The sequence below is a fragment of the Megalobrama amblycephala genome, linkage group LG17 (assembly GCF_018812025.1).
Source record: "Megalobrama amblycephala isolate DHTTF-2021 linkage group LG17, ASM1881202v1, whole genome shotgun sequence".
NCBI lineage: Eukaryota > Metazoa > Chordata > Actinopteri > Cypriniformes > Xenocyprididae > Megalobrama > Megalobrama amblycephala.
In genome coordinates, this window is record NC_063060.1 from 32,970,633 (window position 1) to 32,991,340 (window position 20,708).

At 36.2% G+C, this 20,708-nt stretch overlaps 1 protein-coding gene across 2 annotated transcripts in view; it reads left to right on the forward strand.

The window, feature by feature from the left end:
- The window catches only part of tesk2 (testis associated actin remodelling kinase 2), a 28,428-nt gene extending 9,075 nt beyond the window's left edge, over window positions 1-19,353 (forward strand). For both annotated transcript variants that reach the window (XM_048163037.1, XM_048163036.1), the window contains exons 3-11: window positions 148-269; window positions 4,804-4,852; window positions 10,172-10,318; window positions 11,119-11,201; window positions 12,552-12,636; window positions 12,727-12,810; window positions 12,961-13,047; window positions 14,462-14,603; window positions 17,341-19,353. In XM_048163037.1, coding sequence (XP_048018994.1) covers window positions 148-269; window positions 4,804-4,852; window positions 10,172-10,318; window positions 11,119-11,201; window positions 12,552-12,636; window positions 12,727-12,810; window positions 12,961-13,047; window positions 14,462-14,603; window positions 17,341-18,257 — 1,716 coding nt within the window. In that variant the 3' untranslated portion in view covers window positions 18,258-19,353. The remainder of the gene's footprint in view (window positions 1-147; window positions 270-4,803; window positions 4,853-10,171; window positions 10,319-11,118; window positions 11,202-12,551; window positions 12,637-12,726; window positions 12,811-12,960; window positions 13,048-14,461; window positions 14,604-17,340) is intronic.
- Window positions 19,354-20,708: the final 1,355 nt, after the last annotated feature.

A 20,708-nucleotide genomic window follows, 5' to 3' on the forward strand; every position in this document is an offset into this window, starting at 1 on the left:
ACTAACAACCTTTTCATTGCCATTAAAGTGAAATTACTGAACCTAAACAGAGGAGCCTGATTTAAAAAAATGCTCATTTAAAAGATGTCAGAAAGACTTGGAGGTTTTTGCGATGGAACGCTTCATTTCTCATTTTCTTTTTTTTAGGTGCGTCACAGAGCTTCGGACCAGGTAATGGCCCTAAAGATGAACAAGCTGAGCAGTAATCGTGCCAACATGCTGCGAGAAGTTCAGCTCATGAACAGACTCTCCCACCCCAACATACTCAGGTTTGCTTTAGTTTTAACACCATTATCACAGTGGGTCCTCCCTCGGTCTGTTTCACTTCACTGTAAATTTATAGAAGCACTGACATATTTTTTTTTTATGTGTATCTGATTATAGCTGGGTGGTATGACAGTATATATTGTGACAATGGTACAAAATGTCTATCAGTAGAGATTTTGGTATATTGTGTATATCGCTGTATGTAGAAATATATACATGTAGTACAGCACTATTGACACTTTCGAGTAATGAAGCTGTGAAAAAGAGCTCTCTCAGCATGCGATCGTGCAATCAGTTCTCTTTAAAGTCTTATTGCACTTCAATGGTTGAATACACACACAATTGTCAAAATGTCCATTGTGTGGAGTATTTATGTAAACGCAGTTATGTCTGAAGTGAACATAAACAGAATACTGAGCCGGCGTTCGGACGTAAACACGGAAGCTCTGCACTGCCTCAACTGCATAGGACACTGCCAGGGAAGAGGAAAAATTGTTGAATAAAATTGTTATTTTTGTTTTGCGCACAAAGTATTCTCGTCGCTTCATAACATTAAACCACTGTAGTCAGTTACATTGTCTATTTTAACAACGTCTTTACTACTTCTCTGGACCTTGAAAGTAGTGATTTCGTTATGGGAGGAAAAAACCTTCGATTTCATCTAAAATATTTTAATTTGTGTTCTGGAGGTGAACGAAGGTTGACATGAGGGTAAATAATTGATGACGGAAATTTCATTTTTAGGTGAACGAACCCTTTAAGAAATTAAGAATTGCACTTAGGAACATTCTTACAGACTTCTTAGAATTTATCATCTTTCTTAAAGGATTAGTCCACTTTTTAATACACTTTTCCTGATAAATTTACTCACCCCCATGTCATCCAAGATGTTCATGTCTTTCTTTCGTCAGTCGAAAAGAAATGAAGGTTTTTGAGGAAAACATTCCAGGATTTTTCTCCTTACAGTGGATTTCAATGGCTACCAACAGGTTGAAGGTCAAAATTACAGTTTCAGTGCAGCTTCAAGGGCTTTAAATGATAAAAGATGAGTTATAAGGGTCTTATCTAGCGAATCGATCGGTCATTTTCGAAAAAAATACAACCGTTTATGCTTTATAAACAAAATATCGCCTTGAACGTACTTTCCGCTTCCGCATTCTTCATAACGCTTACGTTGAATGTCCTACGCCTTCCCTATTCTACTTACGGAATGAACGCGGCGCCAGTCTCGTTTTTTTCCGTAACTTGAATAGGGAAGGCGTAGGACATTCAGCGTAAGCGTAATGAAGAATGCGGAAGCGGAAAGTACGTTCAAGGCAATATTTTGTTTATAAAGCATAAACGGTTGTATTTTTTTCGAAAATGACCGAGCGATTCGTTAGATAAGACCCTTATTACTCGACTGACGAAAGAAAGACATGAACATCTTGGATGACATGGGGGTGAGTAAATTTATCAGGAAAAGTGTATTTAAAAGTGGACTAATCCTTTAAGATTTTGTGCCCTTTTCTCTGCTGCCGTGGAGAAAAGTTCTCCTTTTCTCTGCTGCCATGTGTCTCTGTGTGATTACTTTATGAAGTTGGTGATTGCATTTGCGGTTCTCACTAACAAGAAACTAAGAAGCTGATGCCAATAAAAGTAAATTTAACGAGCTTGTAACTAAACGGGAAGATGGAAGTAACATGTGTTTCAAAGAAAAACACGACTGCAGTATTCATATAAAGCATTGACTGATGTAGCTTAATACATATTAGGTTTCCTACTCTTTGAACAAATTGTGCCTCGCTTTATGCACTGCCAGTGGCTCAAAATTTATGCAGTCCTTTAAATAGTGAGACTGTGGGAGTGTTGCTTTCGACGTGAATCTTTCTCTCCTTTGTAATGGAAACGCTGGGATGACCTCTTCCTCCCCGTTCCACAGAAATCCATTAAAAATAGATGGAGTGAAACAACATCCCAAGTTTAGATTTCATTGAGATCAAAAAGCTCTCCTCTTGGTTCTCCACATCAGCTCAGTGTAGACCTAGTGAGTATTGTCAGCCGAGATTGCCCACATCTGATGATGAAATGGGGAATTGGACGTGAGGATATTGGACAAGTAGTTCAGATGTGGTGTTTACTTATGTATTTGTTTTTTATTATTTTTATTTATTAATGTATTATTATTTTATTTATTTGTTCAATTATTTGTTTGTTACATTTATTGAATTATGTTTATATGACAAAATGCTGTCTAGAATGATTTTTGTGACGCTTTCTTGTTTGTAGAGCAGAATGTGAGTTTGTGGGTGGATGAAAGAGAGAGAGGGTCTGTGTGTGGTTTACAATCACACCATTGTTACATCTTTTTGAATGGGGGTGGAGGGACTATAGCGCAGACAGGAGAAGAAGGCTAAGGAGATCATTGTTGAAGAAATCCCAACGCAGACCTGCAATAAAAGCCAGGCCTGGGGTTTATGGGGCCATAACTTTTTAAAACACAGACAAATTTGTATCCTGTGTAATGACTCGTGTGAGGTGGCCATTCAGAGACATTGATATGTTGTGCCATGGCTGGGAACAAATTAGTGAAAGGCTATATCATGTAGGCCCCATGCTAGACATATATCTGGTCTGTATATAAATCTGATCTCTCTGACTGTTCTTACTGTCATTTTGCAATTGATGATTTTCTAAAAATTTTACCTCTGCTAATGGCCTTTTGTGACATTTTGCTGTGATATTGGAACTTACAAGGTGCATCAGATAACACAAGTGATTTCTGAAAAACACTGTTGAAAGTAGATCAGACTGAGTTGTAAAACACATTACAAACTTATCTTAAACACATCCTATAAACTCAGAAATAATATAAAAAAATGCTAAATATTTCTTAGCCAAAAAAGTAATAGCAATAAATAACACCAGTAATAGGCTATTATTAATAGCAAATGCTTTGTAAAAACAGAAAACAGTAGCTTTCAGCCTGTCACCATCATGTAAACATGAAATATCAAACAAACAGTAGTTTTCCCTTACAGGTTTTTGCATTCCATTGCGCTATTTGTCCTATTGTTTTTATGTTTGGTGGACATGTTTGGCTGTTGCACTCGTGTCTCACGTCTTTTGCAGCATCTCACCCATGAAACAGCATTCTAAAAACAGGGCGGTCAAGTTAAAAAAAAAAAAAAAGTTTAACTCGTGTTTAATAACCTTTTTTCTCATTCCACTGCCTGCATCTCACTTTTATAATGCAATAACGCATTACTGAATGAACAGCCGCTTAAGAATAGTGATGTGTTCTATGTTCATAGAGTGTCACATGAGAGCGGTTAATCGGGCGCGCAGGCGCCATTATGTGGTTGGCTCATTTTCTTCTCCTAACGCTTATCATTGCTGTATTGTCAGCATATCTAATTTTAATGCTTGCTAACATTTTTATTCAAAATCGCGATTACTCAATTTAAAAAATAATAAAATGGGGGCAAAACATTAAATTCGAATTAATCGGAAAAATCGCCCAGCCCTAATGCCGAGGTTGCTTTGTTTCTGCTCCATATGCGAGTAACATTGGATTTGAATGCATGCTGCTGGTGAACAATTACGAGCTCTTGCTTGTACTCGTATACTGCATGTTCATTTACCGCAGATCTTTATTTTGCTTTGCTTCTGTTATGATAAAGAGACATCCACTCTTGCAATGCGTGTTTGTGCATTTCAGGGGCGGAGTGTGTTTGTTTGGGTTGATTTCAAAAATCAAGAGTGTTCAACAATGATTCTGAGAAATCGCTTACTGCACCTTTTAATAATTTTGTGGAAAATAGTGATTCATTTTTTCAGGATACTTTGAATGGACAGTTCAAAAGAACAGTATTGATTTAAAATGAAAATCTTTTGTAACAGTGGGAGCAATATTATTGTATTGACGCATTCATATCTGTGTTTTCTGACACTTCTCATTCACAGTGTCATTCATTCACCTTTCGTTACATAGTGAATTGCATGTGTGGTGTTGCATTCCAAATAAAACAAATCTTGAAATTAACAAACATCATATTTTATCAGTGCTAAAGATTGTCGAGTCCTGTATTTGTAATGTGTTGCTTCTCTTTAAAATAATGACACTTGTTTGCACCCTTTCAGCTATTTGTTTTTACAGCAGAAATCTTGCTTTTACTGTGCCATTTTGTCTGTTCACATAACCGTTTCACTCTCCAGTCGACTTGAGACAGTCTCACATTTTATAGCTAGTGTTGATGTACAGTGTCATAAACCTGTCTGAGTTTATGGTGTCATTTGTAAAAGCCATTTTTTGACACAAGAAATGAACATAAAGCATAAACTAATCTATTGGACAGCAGCTTCAGAGAAAGTCAGCGTTGATGTAGATGACAACATCTTGTCTAATCGATATTGCTGAATTTGCGCTTATTCCATTGCACGTTGACTTTTTACTTTTTATGCAGGTTTTTTGGCATCCTTAAAATCTTCTGTAACTTATACTGCTTTAGAGCATTAAACTAACATCAACCTCTCTTTGCTTTTGTGATTTTGTAGATTCATGGGGGTGTGTGTACAGGAAGGTCAGCTCCATGCTCTCACAGAGGTAAGCAACATCATCTCAGAGTAAGAGCTTTCATTCATGCCCAAATTGTGCACCGGGTGCTTCAATACAGGCCCAGATTGGCTAGCTCAAAATACAGCAAGACAAATCCATTACTCTGTAATATCTTTAGAATGGTAATACAATACAATACACATCTCAGTAGGCAGTAGGGGTGGGCGATATGTAACAAACAAGCTTAGTGAAGACAAGTAAACGGTCAATTAAGATAAAATAAGAACAAGGAAACTAATAATAAGCTATAGGACAACAAACTACAGTAGAACAAAGACACACATGAAATGGGCCTACCTGAAAAACTTCAAGCACTAGAAATAAAAAAAATACTACATAAATTGTAAAAAGTAATCAAATTTTATATTAAAAAAAAAATACTGCATAGTCTTCACTATGTAAATTAAATATACATTTATGTTTATTAAATTAAATATAGATTTGTTTATTAAAGTTACAAAAATGATTTAGTCAAGAGCTGTGAGATTTTTCTTCTCTTGTTTGATTAACATTGATAACAGACAGCAGCAGGTTTATTAGGCTGCTGTCACTTTAAGAATGAATGCACAGATCGAATATAATTAGACGCGTTTTCTTTCTTAACTGTTTACATTCACTTAAGACATAAATGACTGTTTACGAGGATACTTGCAAAGATGGGCATTTTGAGACGTGTATTTGACTGTTCAAGCCCAATTAGGCGGCAAAAAGAACTGTTCATTACTAACGCACACTCTGAGCAGCAGGTTCATGTGCACATGTTAACAGTAATTGTGCATGTTGATCCAGAGTTTGCGTCATCTGAAGTCCTTGCAGGAGTTGGCGCCGTCTCTTCACAGGTGTTAGTTATCTGAAATGCATTTAAATTATAAGCTTTTGTGACCATGCAGCACAGCAACGTCATGTGAGCTTCACCGTGATTGAGACTATAGTCCAAAATCTCTACCCGTTGATAAATTATCTACCGTTTAATCGTGTCTACCGGTATATCACCTACCCTTAATGGGCAGTACCTAAAACAAAACTGCTTTATCACATTGATAGCATTGCAACAAGATAACTTGTAAAAACATAGCCTTTTGTACCGATAGCGCTGTGTTGAATTTGTTCTTGAATAATACATGCATTGCTGGAAAAAGTTGGTCTAAGAGTGCTCGCAGTGTACCTTTTTGATTCCTAAATCTGTGGCATTTCCCCCTGTGAATCAAATGACTCACTGTGACATTGAACAGTTTACTCTTTGTTCGCTGTGGCCCGAGGGGAAGTATTCTATTAGAGAGCCCACTGGCAGTCCCCTAAGGCATGATGTATTTTTACTATTTCAAACTGTCTGAGTGTTTTATTCCTGTATGAATGTTGCTGTGCAATATAGTCCTATGCTAAAGATTAACATTGATTAGAGGAAAGAGGGGTACATTTCTGTACTTTTTCACCCTCATTGAATCCTGCTTTTTTTTTTTTTTTTAATGCAAGTAAAACATCTGAATATATAGTTTTTGAATATGCATGTACGAATGTGCATAAATCTTTAAAAACAAGGAATAAATTGCAGGCATCGAGTCATATGTACTGTGGAAAAGGCAGCACATCTCTCCTGTATGCATCCACAAATACACTGCGTTTATTACACGTGTATAGTATATAGTAGCCTAAATGTTCAGGTTATGTAGGCAATGCTTTTCCTTGCATGTAACCTTTGATGCAATAAACAATCTGAAGTCTTTTTGTTTGTTTTTTTAAGGTAGAGTAGTGGTTCTTAACCTTTTTTAGTCCATGGCCACCCATTGTCCACAATAATATTCAAAGACCCCATGACTTTTGCAGTCATTAGTGATGTACCAAATAAGGATTAAGGTTAAAAAGAAAACTCAAACCCCTAATTTTTATCTCATGAAATATTTTAGAGCCTGGCATAACTAGGAAAATGTATATTCATTAGAAAAATGTCCATTCCGTTATTTTGTTGATTTATTAATAAAGTGTGAGAAATCACACTTATGGAATTAGGCTATGTACATCCAGGTTTTCCAACATAGTGGAAAACCTGCTGGTTCTTCATAAGAAAAAAAAAGTTTTTGTTTTGTCTTGTTTTAATGCTTGTTTTGTCTTATTTTAAGTCATCTTGAGGCCACCTTGGAAGTTTGTTGAGGCTTCCAGAGCCAGGGTTGAGGGCCACTGCATTAGAGGAAGTCTTTTAAGAATAATGAAAATTGAGTACTTTTTAATGTACAAAATTTGCCTTTTAATTAAAAATGAATCAACCGATTTGCACCTTAAGGAAAACTACATAGTCATGAGGAGTAAAATCTATGCAGCTGCACAAATTTTTAGTTTTATACTGTACTTCACTACATAAAAAAAAAAACTGGTAAACAGTATGTACTAGTGTGTCCGTGACACCTGATCTAGACATGTGACATGATGATGCATTAGTATTTCCATTATAGTTTAAACTATCTGCAGGTCCTTTGTTCTTGCTGTAGCCCTGACCCCTGTGACCTTTGCTCTGCTTTTTTGATGCATGTTGACAGAAAAAGGTATTAGTTCAGTGGTAATCACTGGCCTGCTGAGGGATTATACTATTTTTCAAAGCCACTGGGGCCTTATGTTGCTCATGCCATTAAGAATTCCTAGTCATTTTTTTTTTTGTTGCCATAAAGACACTTCATTTAAAGGATGCTGAGTGAGTTGACAGTGTATTAAATGAGCTCTCTCGTCACTCAACAGTTCTGAAATCAGCCCTGCAGGAAGGTTTTCATTCTCCGTTGTAGGCTGCTTCAACACACTCAAGGTTATCGTTTCACCAAGAGGATTTGCTCTCTTTAGGCATACACATCAGTCACCTAATCACCTGGAACAACACAGCTTTAGACCAAACCTGGACTGTTCCTTTTTGTTCAGTTTAATCAGTCTGGCAGTGCGTCGGATAGTCAGCACTGATCAAATGGTGTGATGTAGGATTAGTTTTAACCCTCTAAAAGATGAAGCCAACAATTAGCAGAAGCAGGCCACGTCCAGAGGAAAGATTTCCTGACCTGGGTTCAGGATAGATGTTGGGCGTGAGATCAGGTCTGTAAGAAGAGAGAGAAATGGGATTAGATGGGACAGCTAGCCACATGGCATGATTTGGCTTAGCTAACAGGTTACCATGTACAAATGTGCAGGTCTTCATACATGCAGACAATTAGATATTTACTAATTGTATACTTGGTAAGGATACTTTCTCATTTCTGCACTTATTTGAACCCTTGAATAGTTTACAGATTGGCTGTGGTTTAGCTATCTATCTGCTGATTGTGGTAAACAGAGCAAAAATAGACATGCCCAAGAAGCTGAAGAGTGGGACTGTATATTTAGCCCAGGATATCCAAGACTGTATGTCAGTTGTTTTAGGAACAACATAAACTAACACCTTCCCTCCTAATATCACTGTTGCATTATTTCTTTTTTTATTTTTAAATGTCATGCCCACAGCTGCATTTATTTGATCTCAAATACAGCAATATTGTGTAATATTATTACAGTATAAAAATAACTTTATATATATATATATATATATATATATATATATATATATATATATATATATATATATATATATATATATATATATAAGGGTAATTTAAGTTTAAATTCTAATGTTAAAATTTCAGGATTTTTTTTCGGCACCTTTTACTCCAGACTTCAGTGTCACATGATCCTTCAGAAATCATTCTAATAGTTGATTTGGTGCTTAAGAAACATTTCTTGTTATCAAAGTGGATACTTTTTTTTCCCAATATTTTTTGATTAATAGAAAGTTTGTAAAGAACGGCGTTTGTTAGATTTTTTTTTTTTTTTTTTTTTTTTTTAACAATGTATGTCTTTACTGTCGTTTTTGATCAATTTAATGTTTTTGCAGAATTATAAGTATTCCTTTAAAAAAAAAAAGTGTTTTTTTTATTTTTTTTATTTTAAAATCATATGCACACACGAGATAAAGAATCCAGTAACTTAATTAAAGCTGTTATGTTTTACATAGACCAGATCATCTCGTGTGGCATCATGTTGAGATCACATGACCATCTAAATACTATTTGCTTTTTCCCAGTAACCTATTATCAGACACTTTAGCGCACAGAATAAACTACCGCTGCTTGATGTGCCCTTTATATATTTTGTTGCCAACATTCCATATAGAAAGTGTTTACTTAAATGAGGACCGTGTGGGCTGAGTGTGCCATTTGGGATGGGGTTAAGTGTTCATTTTGTTAACTTGAAGTTCCAGGGAATTCAGATAATTAGATGCTTGGCTGGTGTTTTTTGTAAACATTAATCTCAAGGTTATGCTGTATACAGCAAATTTTAAGAGAGCGAGTTGTACCGCAAGATTTTATTTTTGCCTTTGAATGCGAGTCATCCGGCTACAAGAGCGTAACCTATTTGGTCAGTTTATTCAAGGGCCAAGGAGCAGGTCTATTGATAACCTCAGCCAGGTCACTGCACCAAAGCTTTATGGGAAACTGGAAGGTGCTGTCATATTGACTTAGCTGTCTTGTCTGCTTGTGAGATCTCACAGCACTGACCACATACTAAGGTCTCCTCTGTTTAGTCAGCCATGGCTAATTTTGTTAGCTAAATGTGGAGCCCTTTATCTGTCAGCGCAGATCATTTCAGGCAGCCCAAAATTAGGACACTGTTGAGATCAGTGCCCTGTGGTGAATGCATCAGGCTCCTAGCTAGTAGCATGTGTGACACAATAACTAATATCTCAAAGACTTGTTTTAAAGTTAATCACACATAAAACATTTACTGCCGCAAAAGAATAGTTAACATGTCTCTTGCAGAATAATTGCCTAATTATTAGATGGTGCTTTCATGCAAATTCACTGTGTGAAACAGAAGCACTTAAAGAGCTCCAACTGGGCTCTGCTAATTTGCACGCTTTTGTGACTTGAAAACCAATCCTCTGGAGAGTTGGCATGGAAGACTTTTACCCACAGGAAACTGATTGGATTCACTTTTGTGTTGTAAACACAAAGTACTGCGACCATCAAAATAATTATAATCCCAAAGATTAAATGCAAAGATTAATTGATGCAAAGATTAAAGTTGCTACAGATTTAATTATTGTCCATTATTGTTGTACATATCAGATTATTATTTTATCAGATTCAGAGTCTTGTGCATTGCATTTTTTTTATGGACCCAGTCAAATTTGTCCCGTCATTCTATTGTACCATCTTGAATGCAATATGGGCCATTTGAGGATTTCAAAGAGATGGAAACAGTGATGTTTGTCTCATGATGTATCTTCTCTTTTCTCAGTACATTAATGGTGGAAACTTGGAGCAGCTGCTGGACAGCAATAAGTACCTGAGCTGGGCCACACGGGTCAAGCTGTCCTTGGAGATCGCCATGGGCCTCAGTTACCTACACTCCAAGGGCATTTTTCACAGAGATCTCACCTCCAAGGTATAGCCTTTAATCGTGACAATAAATACACTACAATGAGAGATTTTGTTAATGAAGTCTCTTATGTTCAACACATGCATTTCGTCATTCCTTTGATGGCAAAGCTGAATTTTTAGAAGTCATTGTTTAAGTCTTTGATCCTTCAGAAATCATTCTAATATGCTGATTTGCTGAAACATTTCTCATTTTCAATGTTGAAAACAGTTGAGCTGCTTTTTTCAGGATTCTTTGATGAATAGAAAGTTCAAAAGAATAGAATTTTTGGAAAACCGAAATCTTTTGTAGCATTATAAATGTCTTTTCTGTCACTTTTGATCAATTTAATGCATATTTGCTGAATAAAACAAAAATCAAAATCTTACTGACCACAAATATCGGTGAATGTTATGTCGTAAACAGTCATTACATTGCTTAATTTCATTGGCCTCATGAAGGTAGGCAATTATTAGATGAACACAAGGTATACTTGGCCTGTGGGTTTTAATGCGGTTACTTTATAAACAAGATGACTACATCAGTCAACACTGTAACAGGTGCTTTTGATTTAGTCTTCACAGTGCTCTTGTTGGTGGCATGCGCTGACATGCTGTCTCTACCTCCAGCTGTTGCATTCTCTTCTAAGCACTTGTGGGACTTCCCATAATTATACGCTGTGGGAATCACCCCTGTGGCTTCTTCACTACATCATTACTTTCTGTTTAAGTGATTCTAATTGACTGAATCTCAAGTGTAAGGGATCCTGTGGGAGGAGCAATATGTTCTTCTAGTTACCGTTTCTTTCCTTTTGATGTTCCTTTCAGAACTGCCTAATCAAGTCTGATGAGAATGGATACACTGCGATCGTCGGAGACTTTGGCCTTGCTGAGAAAATCCCCAGTCACGAGTGAGTAACAGGCAACTTGGAAACCTACAAAATGAGTAAAACATGTAAAACATCGTGATAATTTCACTCTGCCGTCTATATGCTGATTATAGCTGCAGCTATGATTAATGTGGCTTTTTTGTTGTTGTATAAAACATTAAAGTGGGCATCCTTCTGTTTTGCTCATCTGAAAGGAAGCAATGATGAGATGCAAGCAATACTGGCAGGGGGTGGTGCTATCTAATTTGGAAGGAACATACCGTCCAAAGTCAACTTTTAAGAGGGCTAATAATACCAAAGCAGTTCAGTTCTCTCCCATGACCTCCTTACTACTAGTACATTTAAAAAATTAAATAAAAAATCGAATAGTCTCTTGGTTGCCTGAACAACTAGTCGATTAACTAGTCGATTAATCTCTTTTATTTTATTAAATTGGAAGCTCTGTATAATTAGACCAGTTCACCTGGCCCTAATCGGGCCCCAATTGGATGATTTTTAGGGGATTCTTACATAAGAAGCTGGACAGAGCTTAACGGAATTGTTATATTTTTAAACTACACACCATCTTAAAAGAGTTAGTTCACCTAAAAATTAAAGTTCTGTCATAAATTATTCACCCTCATGTCATTCCATAAGACCTACATCTTCGAAAAGATATTTTAATGAAACCTGAGTTTTCTGTGCCTAAACTGAAAGTCTACTCAACCAAAACTTTGACGCCTCCATATGTTCATAAAGACATGGTAAAAGTAATCCATATGAATCGAGTTCTTTAATCCACATCTTCTGAAGAGACACGATCACTTTATTTGATGAACACGTTTAATTCAGGCTTTTATTCACATAAACATTAATTAATGCTCATGCATAGAGAACATCTAAAATACGTAAATGTGTTTTGAACTTTTGTAAGAACCAATGAGATTTGTTTTCGTGTGTCAAGCAATCAGGTCTTATTAAAAACAGATTTTATTTTGAAAGATGAACTAAAGTCTTATGGGTTTGGAACGACATGAGTGAGCATGACAGAATTTTCACCACTTGTGGCGGGATGCTCCATAAACATGGCAGACAGTACTGTGCTAAACGCTCTGACAGCTAAAGTTTATTTAAAGCACTGCCCCTAAAAAATATTGAATCTTTAAACTGAACAAAGGAAAAAATAGAAACTAGTCAAAGCTTGTTGTTGATCATCTAGTTACCCCTTCCCTATTCAGCACATATTGTTGAAAGACTTGCCTTTTCAAAGTACTGCTTCCTCAACTGAACTTTCAGGCACCATTTAGTCATTGTAAGTGCTTGAGTGTCTCTTTATATAATGTGCGAAAGTATTTTGACATGTCAGTGTTTTGACTACTATTCTGTGTTCAGTTTTGAGGGGGAGAAGCTGTCTGTGGTGGGATCCCCATTTTGGATGGCTCCAGAGGTGTTAAGAGATGAGCCATATAACGAGAAGGTTAGATTCTCAGCTGTAGTCGGCACTCTGCACTATCACAAGGCTTGTTTCATGCCAGACACATAATCATTTCTCTGTATTAATTACTAGGCTGATGTCTTTTCGTATGGCATTATTTTGTGTGAGATCATTGCAAGGATACAGGCTGATCCTGACTACCTACCGCGCACTGAAGTGAGTCCACAACAGTAATTCACCGTTATAAACCTCTACAATATATGTTTTGGTGATTAAAAATTTGTAACTACATGACTTGTTTATGCTTGTCATTAAAACCTCTTTGTCCTGAGTATGACATTTACCCGCATCATGTGCTCCTTGCAGAACTTTGGCCTGGATTACCACGCCTTCCAGCACATGGTTGGAGATTGTCCCCCGGACTTCCTTCAGCTCGCCTTCAACTGTTGCAATGTGAGAGTTTCTCTTTATCAGTCCATTTAATGATCCTTATTGTGCTTTTTAGGGAGCACCAAATAATTGATCCTAACTATATTCATACCACATGCTGTGTATTTATTTAATGTTTATTTTTTCATAGTTTTGTAATAGAAACTACTGTTCAAAAGTTTGGGGTCAGTAAGAATTTTGGGTAACACTTTACAATAAGGTTCATTAGTTAACTACATTAGTTAACATGAACTAATAATGAACGGCACTAATACATTATTAAAGGTGCCCAAGAATGCTTTTTCACAAGATGTAATATAAGTCTAAGGTGTCTCCTAATGCTACACTGTTGGAGAGATTTATAAAGAATGAAGTTGTGTTTATGCATTATACAGACTGCAAGTGTTTAAAAAATGAAAATAGCGACGGCTCTTGTCTCCGTGAATACAGTAATAACCGATGGTAACTTTAACCTCATTTAACAGTACATTAGCAACATGTTAACGAAACATTTAGAAAGACAATTTACAAATATCACTAAAAATATCATGCTATCATGGATTATGTCAGTTATTATTGCTCCATCTGCCATTTTTCGCTGTTGTTCTTGCTTGCTTACCTAGTCTGATGATTCGGCTGTGTGCAGCTTCATACGTTAATACTGGTTTGTGTAATCCCTTGAACATGAGCTGGCATTATGCAAATATTGGGGGCGTACATATTAATGATCCCGACTGTTACGTAACAGTCGGTGTTATGTTGAGATTCGCCTGTTCTTCGGAGGTCTTTTAAACAAATGAGATTTATATAAGGAGGAGGAAATAATGGAGTTTGAGACTCACTGTATGTCATTTCCATGTACTGAACTCCTGTTATTTAACTATGCCAAGGTAAATTCAATTTTTGAATCTAGGGCACCTTTAAAATCTTGTTAACATTAGGTAATGCACTGTGAACTAACATGAACAAACAATGAACAGCTGTATTTTCATTAACTAACATTAATAAAGATTAGTAAATACAGTAACAATTAATGTTTACAGTACATTAATTAATGTTTAACTAATGAACCTTATTGTAAAGTGTTACTGATTTTTTTTTTTTGGAAACATTTTATCAACCCAAACTTTAGAACGGTAGTGTACAATACAATATAATATAATATAATATAATATAATATAATATAATATAATATAATATAATATAATATAATATAATATAATATAATATAATATAATATAATATAATATAATATAATATAATATAATAATACATTTCATATCAGTTAATCAACAGACAAGCAACTACAACATGAAACTGTCCCACTGTAATATCTGGGCAGTGTAACATTCTTAGAATAGAAGTGAGAACATGGAGCTCCTGCAGATTTAGATCCTGATGCGTTTTTATGTTCTTGTTGCCTCCACATATATCCCAGATGGATCCAAAGCTCAGGCCCTCGTTCCCAGATATAGTAAAGAGGCTGGAAGAAATCCAGAAAAAGCTGAAAGCTGATGACTCTGAGAGGGAGAGGATGCTACTAACTGCCGGAGAGGTTGAGAAAAAACCCATGCCTAAAGGTATGTTTATTCACGCAAGCACATTTATTTCACTCCCAGTATTGATTTGACTAACCTGTAAACTGTCAGTATGATCATGAAAACTACAGGTGTCCATTCCATAATATTTATTTTCACCATTTCTGGCACCAAACCAAAAGCTTTGATGTGCTTTGAATGCATCTTTGACGTGAGTTGCTTTGACAGAGTGCTAGTACATACTGTCGCCCCCTGAGGCTTTGCTCATACCATCCAACACTATGTTTCCATTTAATACCGCAGGGCCTATGAGTTCTAAGAATGAGTAGACTGAAAAGCGAACAGGATTGGAGACCGTAACATTGTCTGTCTATGAGCTTTATAGATTGGATGTTCTTTCCTTATGGGAATTACAGCTTTTACTTTTTCTGTCTTTGCTTTGCAATCTCACTTTTATTCAGCAATGAAGCATTAAATTGATCAAAATTAACAGGGTAACACTTTACAATAAGGTTCATTAGTTAAACATTAGTTAATGTATTAACTAACATGAACTAACTATGAGCAATACATTTGTTACTGTATTTACTAATATTTGTTAACGTTAATGAAAATACAGCTGTTCATTGTTTGTTCATGTTAGTTCACAGTGCATTAACTAATGTTAACAAAATTTTAATAATGCATTAGTAAATGTTGAAATTAACATTAACGAAGATTAATAAATGCTGTAGAAGTGCAGTTCATTATTAGTGCATGATAACTAATGTTAACTAATGAACCTAATTGTAAAGTGTTACAATTAGAGTATGCTAATTAGAGTATTAACGCTAATGTTTCTTAAATGTTTTAAAGCATATGGGCACATTTTGTATTCTATGTACTGTACTTTTCAAAGCTCCGTATTTTGAGTTATGATGTTAAACATGATTCATGCTCTTTGCCTTGCACGTAATCTGTCAAAAGAACATTACAGATTTTGTCACCCCCTAGTGTTCAGGATTATTCTCTTAAAGCTCAAGTGTGTTGGTTCAGTTTGGTGACTAGCAGAAATACTGTTTTTTTTTTTTGTTTTTTTTTTTTTTTTTAACGGGTTGTCTGAACATTTTTCACATCTGTCATTGATCAACAAATGGTTAGCTCTACCCCCAAACTCATGCCATTGTTTGAGCCAATCTTGTTGTATCAGGCTGGTCAGTATGCTCACACTAATAGAGCGCAGTTTTGATAGTTCCATAGTGTTTACACTTGTCAAGGAAATCATTATATATCAGTATATTAGTTAATGCATTCGGTATCATCATGAACTAACAACGAACATCTATTTTTACACTACCTTTCAAAAGTATGGGGTCTGTAAGATTTTCTTGAAGATCTCTTTCTCACCAAGGTTGCATTTATTTGATCTCAAATACCACAAAACAGTAATATTATGAAATATTATTTTGATGCATTCAAATTTATTCCTGATGGGGAAAGCTGAATTTTCAGCATCATTATTACAATCTTTTGTGTCACATGATCATTCAGAAATAATTCTAATATGCTGATTTGCTGCTCAAGAAGCATTTCTTATTATCATATTACTATATATTAATTTTGAAAATGGTTTTGGTGCTTAAAGGTGCCCTCGAATGAAAAATTGAATTTGTCTTGGCATAGTTAAATAACAAGAGTTCAGTACATGGAAATGACATACAGTGAGTCTCAAACTCCAATGATTCCTCCTTCTTATATAAATCTCATTTGTTTAAAAGACCTCCGAAGAACAGGCGAATCTCAACATACGTAACAGTCGGGGTGTACGCCCCCGATATTTGCATACGCCAGCCCATGTTCCCAACATTATGAAAGGCATTAGACAAGGGCAGCCAGTATAAACGTCTGGATGTGCACAGCCAAATCATCAGACTAGGTAAGCAAGCAAGGACAACAGCGAAAAATGGCAGATGGAGCAATAATAATTGACATGATCCATGATATCATGATATTTTTAGTAATATTTGTAAACTGTCTTTCTAAATGTTTCGTTAGCATGTTGCTATTGTACTGTTAAATGTGGTTAAAGTTACCACAGCATAAATCGGCTCATATTTAATGATGCCCCAAAATAGGCAGTTAAAAAAATTAATTAAAAAAAATCTATGGGGTATTTTGAGCTGAAACTTCACAGACACATTCAGGGGACACCTTAGACTTATATTACATCTTGTAAAAAAACGTTCGATGGCACCTTTAAAGGTATACTATGTATACAATGCATTTTGCGGAAGAACATTGTTTTGGTTGTGTTTCGGCTCTACGTGATTATGCAGATTAATATGGTTATCCTACTGCTCATAAAACATTCACCACGAGGCTTACAAGATATAACTAGTTTAGATGGAAAGGATCTTAAGCTGACTAGCTGAACGCGTTACTGTTGCTCTACCCATTAATAGAAACGATACTTCCTTGAAAATAAATTCCAGCACAGCGCTACAACCATAATGACCCTTCACAATAGATAATTCTTTACGATGAACTCTGTTAGAGAGCTGCAAATGGCAATTTATCTGCTCAATAAATTAGCTTACTCACCTGTGGAGTAATAAAAACACCATCTCTGTCGCTTGTACATCATTTCAAATCCCTCAGTTCTTGCCATCTCCGAAAAAAAAAGCCAATCTTGATAATGTTACCTAATGCACTGCTTAAGGTTATCCTATAGAATCTAACTCTAAAGTGTTACCATAGACATATTCTAATATGGTTTCAACTTCTTTTATTGTTGTTTTAGGTCCAGGTGAAAAGGGTATAAAGAGGTTAAATCCTCTTGGTTTTCAGGATGACAAGATTCCACCCAAGTCCCCCCGTCCACGTCGCAACATCTGGCTTTCTCGTAGCCAGTCTGACATTTTCTCTCGTAAACCCGCCCGCAAAGTGAACGTCCAGGACCCTTACTACAACCCAGGACCTAAGGGCTTCACACATGGGCTACCGAAAGTCAACCCTTTCAGTGCCAGAGAGGACTTAAAAGGTGGCAAGATCAAGTTTTGCGACGTACCCAGCAAGTCGGTCTTCTCGCTCATGTTTGATTTGCACTCGCCTCACGGCAGTCAAAGCTCATACCAGCCTCAGGCCAACATCAGCACTGGTGCCTCTGGGAACAACTGCTCCACCTCCTGGACAGAGCCTTGGCAGCTGCCCGGTCGGCAATGCCGTTCGCTGCCTGTCTCTCCCCAGCTCCCCCACTCAGAAGTCTTATTCTCATCTCACCCCATGTCCAGGAGCGAGGCTGGACAGCCCAGCGGCGAATGCCGGCAAAGAGCGCTAAGCAGCTGGGCTAAGAAGTTCGCCGTAACCGAGATCCCTCCATACAGGCCGCGAGCCGACAAAGAGGAGGAAGTCGGGGCGGCAGAGGACTGGTCTTCTCGTGTACCCTCTGATGGAGGAGAAGCAGAGGCCATGGACTGCTCCAGCAGCAGAGGAAGCCCTGCGGATGAAAAGGACACAATCCTCAGCCAGATGCACAACGGAAGCCTCGGTGGCTTCTGCGAGGACATGGAGGCTGAAGATCAGGATGGCATGATGATCTCCAACAAGAACTCGCTCACGCTAAGCATGTCTGTGGAGCCAGAGGAACTCTGTCCGATAGTCCTCACAGCCTGCAAAGCCTCGTCTTCAGGAGGCCGCATCTCCAGATGTGATATCTAGATGGTCTAGAAGGGAGTTTGGTCATGCAGAGATTATATTAATTCAATATTTAATACGATAATAAGTTGTATATGTTGTTCCTTGAGGGGGAAGGAAACCCTTGTAACTTAAGCTAAAAGGGCGGCTTGGACTGAACACGGGAGCAGGAAACAGAGGTGTGAAACACTGATCCGGTCCATGCGTTAGAAGTCTGCCATCACACTATGTAGAACTCAAACAGAGGGAGATAAAATGGACATCACTTCGCACAGGGCTAATGATGAGACACATTCTGTTTTTCTGTATAATACATGCTATTGGTTGCACCACAATTATTATTTTTTTTAATTACAAATTTTGTCCACAAACTTTATCCAGTGTATATTTAAGTGGGCAGCTTTGGCCATTTCTAGGTGTTTGAATTTTTTTTCTTAAGTTAACGGAGCTCAAATCTCTTTGAGAAAGGTGATTGAGTGTCTTTTTGCACTGCATGGGCCTAGCAGAAAATCCACAGCAAACATTCCATGTCTCGCATCTTAAAAGCTCCCGTTTTTGTCCTACGCTAACGGTGTGTGCCATGGCAATTTCAGAGCAATTTTCACACTTTGACCTCTCAGGTCTTCAAATAAAAAATAAAGTCCATGTCTGTATCTACTTAAAATTGTAATTGCACTTGAAATAAGTTAATGGTTTGAACTTTTTTTTTTAATCTGTTATGTCACTACATTTCTATGCAATGAATTTAACCAAGGCATGATAGTTTTATAGAGAGGATTTATTTTGATATTTATAAGGAGAAAAAATAATTTTACTATGTCTTCATTGTCTGTGAACTGTTTAAACTGTTGTTTATATAAACTGATGAATAGAAATTTCTGTACATGTTGAAAATGGTCAGTTCTTGCTAGTTTATTCTTAACTATATTTTTCTGCTTTTTCAGTCCTGACTGTTTTCTCAACACTTTTAGATTGTAGATTTGTAAATGAATGAGAAAGAGATGTATATTTCTACCAAAGACAGATCAGGACTTGTTTTCCCCATTTATATGGCTTTAATTGTTCAAATGCATGTGTGTATTCCCATTTGGTAAAAATAAATTTAAAATGTCTTAATTGATTTTTATTGTGGCTTTGCATTCATTAAACATGTAGCAGACCTAAACCATCATCAGCGGCACTTTAAATGGTTCTTTCATAGTATTAAGCATAGACTGTAAAAAAAAATATATACAGTACAGTCCAAAAGTTTGGAACCACTAAGATTTTTAATGTTTTTAAAAAGTTTCGTCTGCTCACCAAGGCTACATTTATTTAATTAAAAATACAGTAAAAAACAGTAATATTGTGAAATATTATTACAATTTAAAATAACTGTTTTCTATTTGAATATATTTCACAAAGTAATTTATTCCTGTGATGCAAAGCTGAATTTTCAGCATCGTTACTCCAGTCTTCAGTGTCACATGATCCTTCAGAAATCATTCTAATATGCTGATCTGCTGCTCAAGAAACATTTAATGTGTACAATTGTACAAAATATTTGTGTACAATATTTTTTTTCAGGATTATTTGATGAATAGAAAGTTCAAAAGAACAGTGTTTATTTGAAATCTAATCTTTTGTAACATTATAAATGTCTTTACTGCCACTTTTGATTGATTTAATGCATCCTTGCTGAATAAAAGTATTCATTTCTTTAATTTCTTTTCAAAAAAATAAAAATAAAAATTCTTACTGACCCCAAACTTTTGAACGGTAGTGTATAATGCTACAGAAGCTTTGTATTTCAGATAAATGCTGTTCTTTTGAACTTTCTATTCATCAAGGAATCCTGAAAAAAAAAAGGACACAACTGTTTTCAACATTGAAAATAATCATAAATGTTTATTGAGCAGCAAATCAGCATATTAGAATGATTTCTGAAGGATCATGTGACACTGAAGACTGGAGTAACGATGCTGAAAATTCATCTTTGCATCACAGGAATAAATTACTTTGTCAAATATATTTAAATAGTACACAGTTATTTTAAATTGTAATATTTCACAATATTACTGTTTTTTAATTAAATAAATGTAGCCTTGGTGAGCAGACGAAACTTCTTTTAAAAACATTAAAAATCTTAGTGGTTCCAAACTTTTGGACTGTACTGTATATATATATATTAATAGTATTAAGTCTAATGCCTAGTCTCAGCCTCAGACGTCATGCCCACGGACCGTTGGCTGAACGTCTGATCCATATCATCAAAGACTATGGAATAACACTTAAGTCTTAAAGGGACTTTAAGTCCTAAAGTTATTTATGAATGGAGGTGAAGAGAATGTATTAGATGCATGCCAGTTTGTTATTGTAGGGACATCGACATCGTCACGCCCTTAAACATGATGCAGAACAAAACAAACTGTGATTGGTTGTTACATATCAGTCAAACGTCCTCTCGGGTGGTCCTTGGCCAATGAAAGCTGTGAT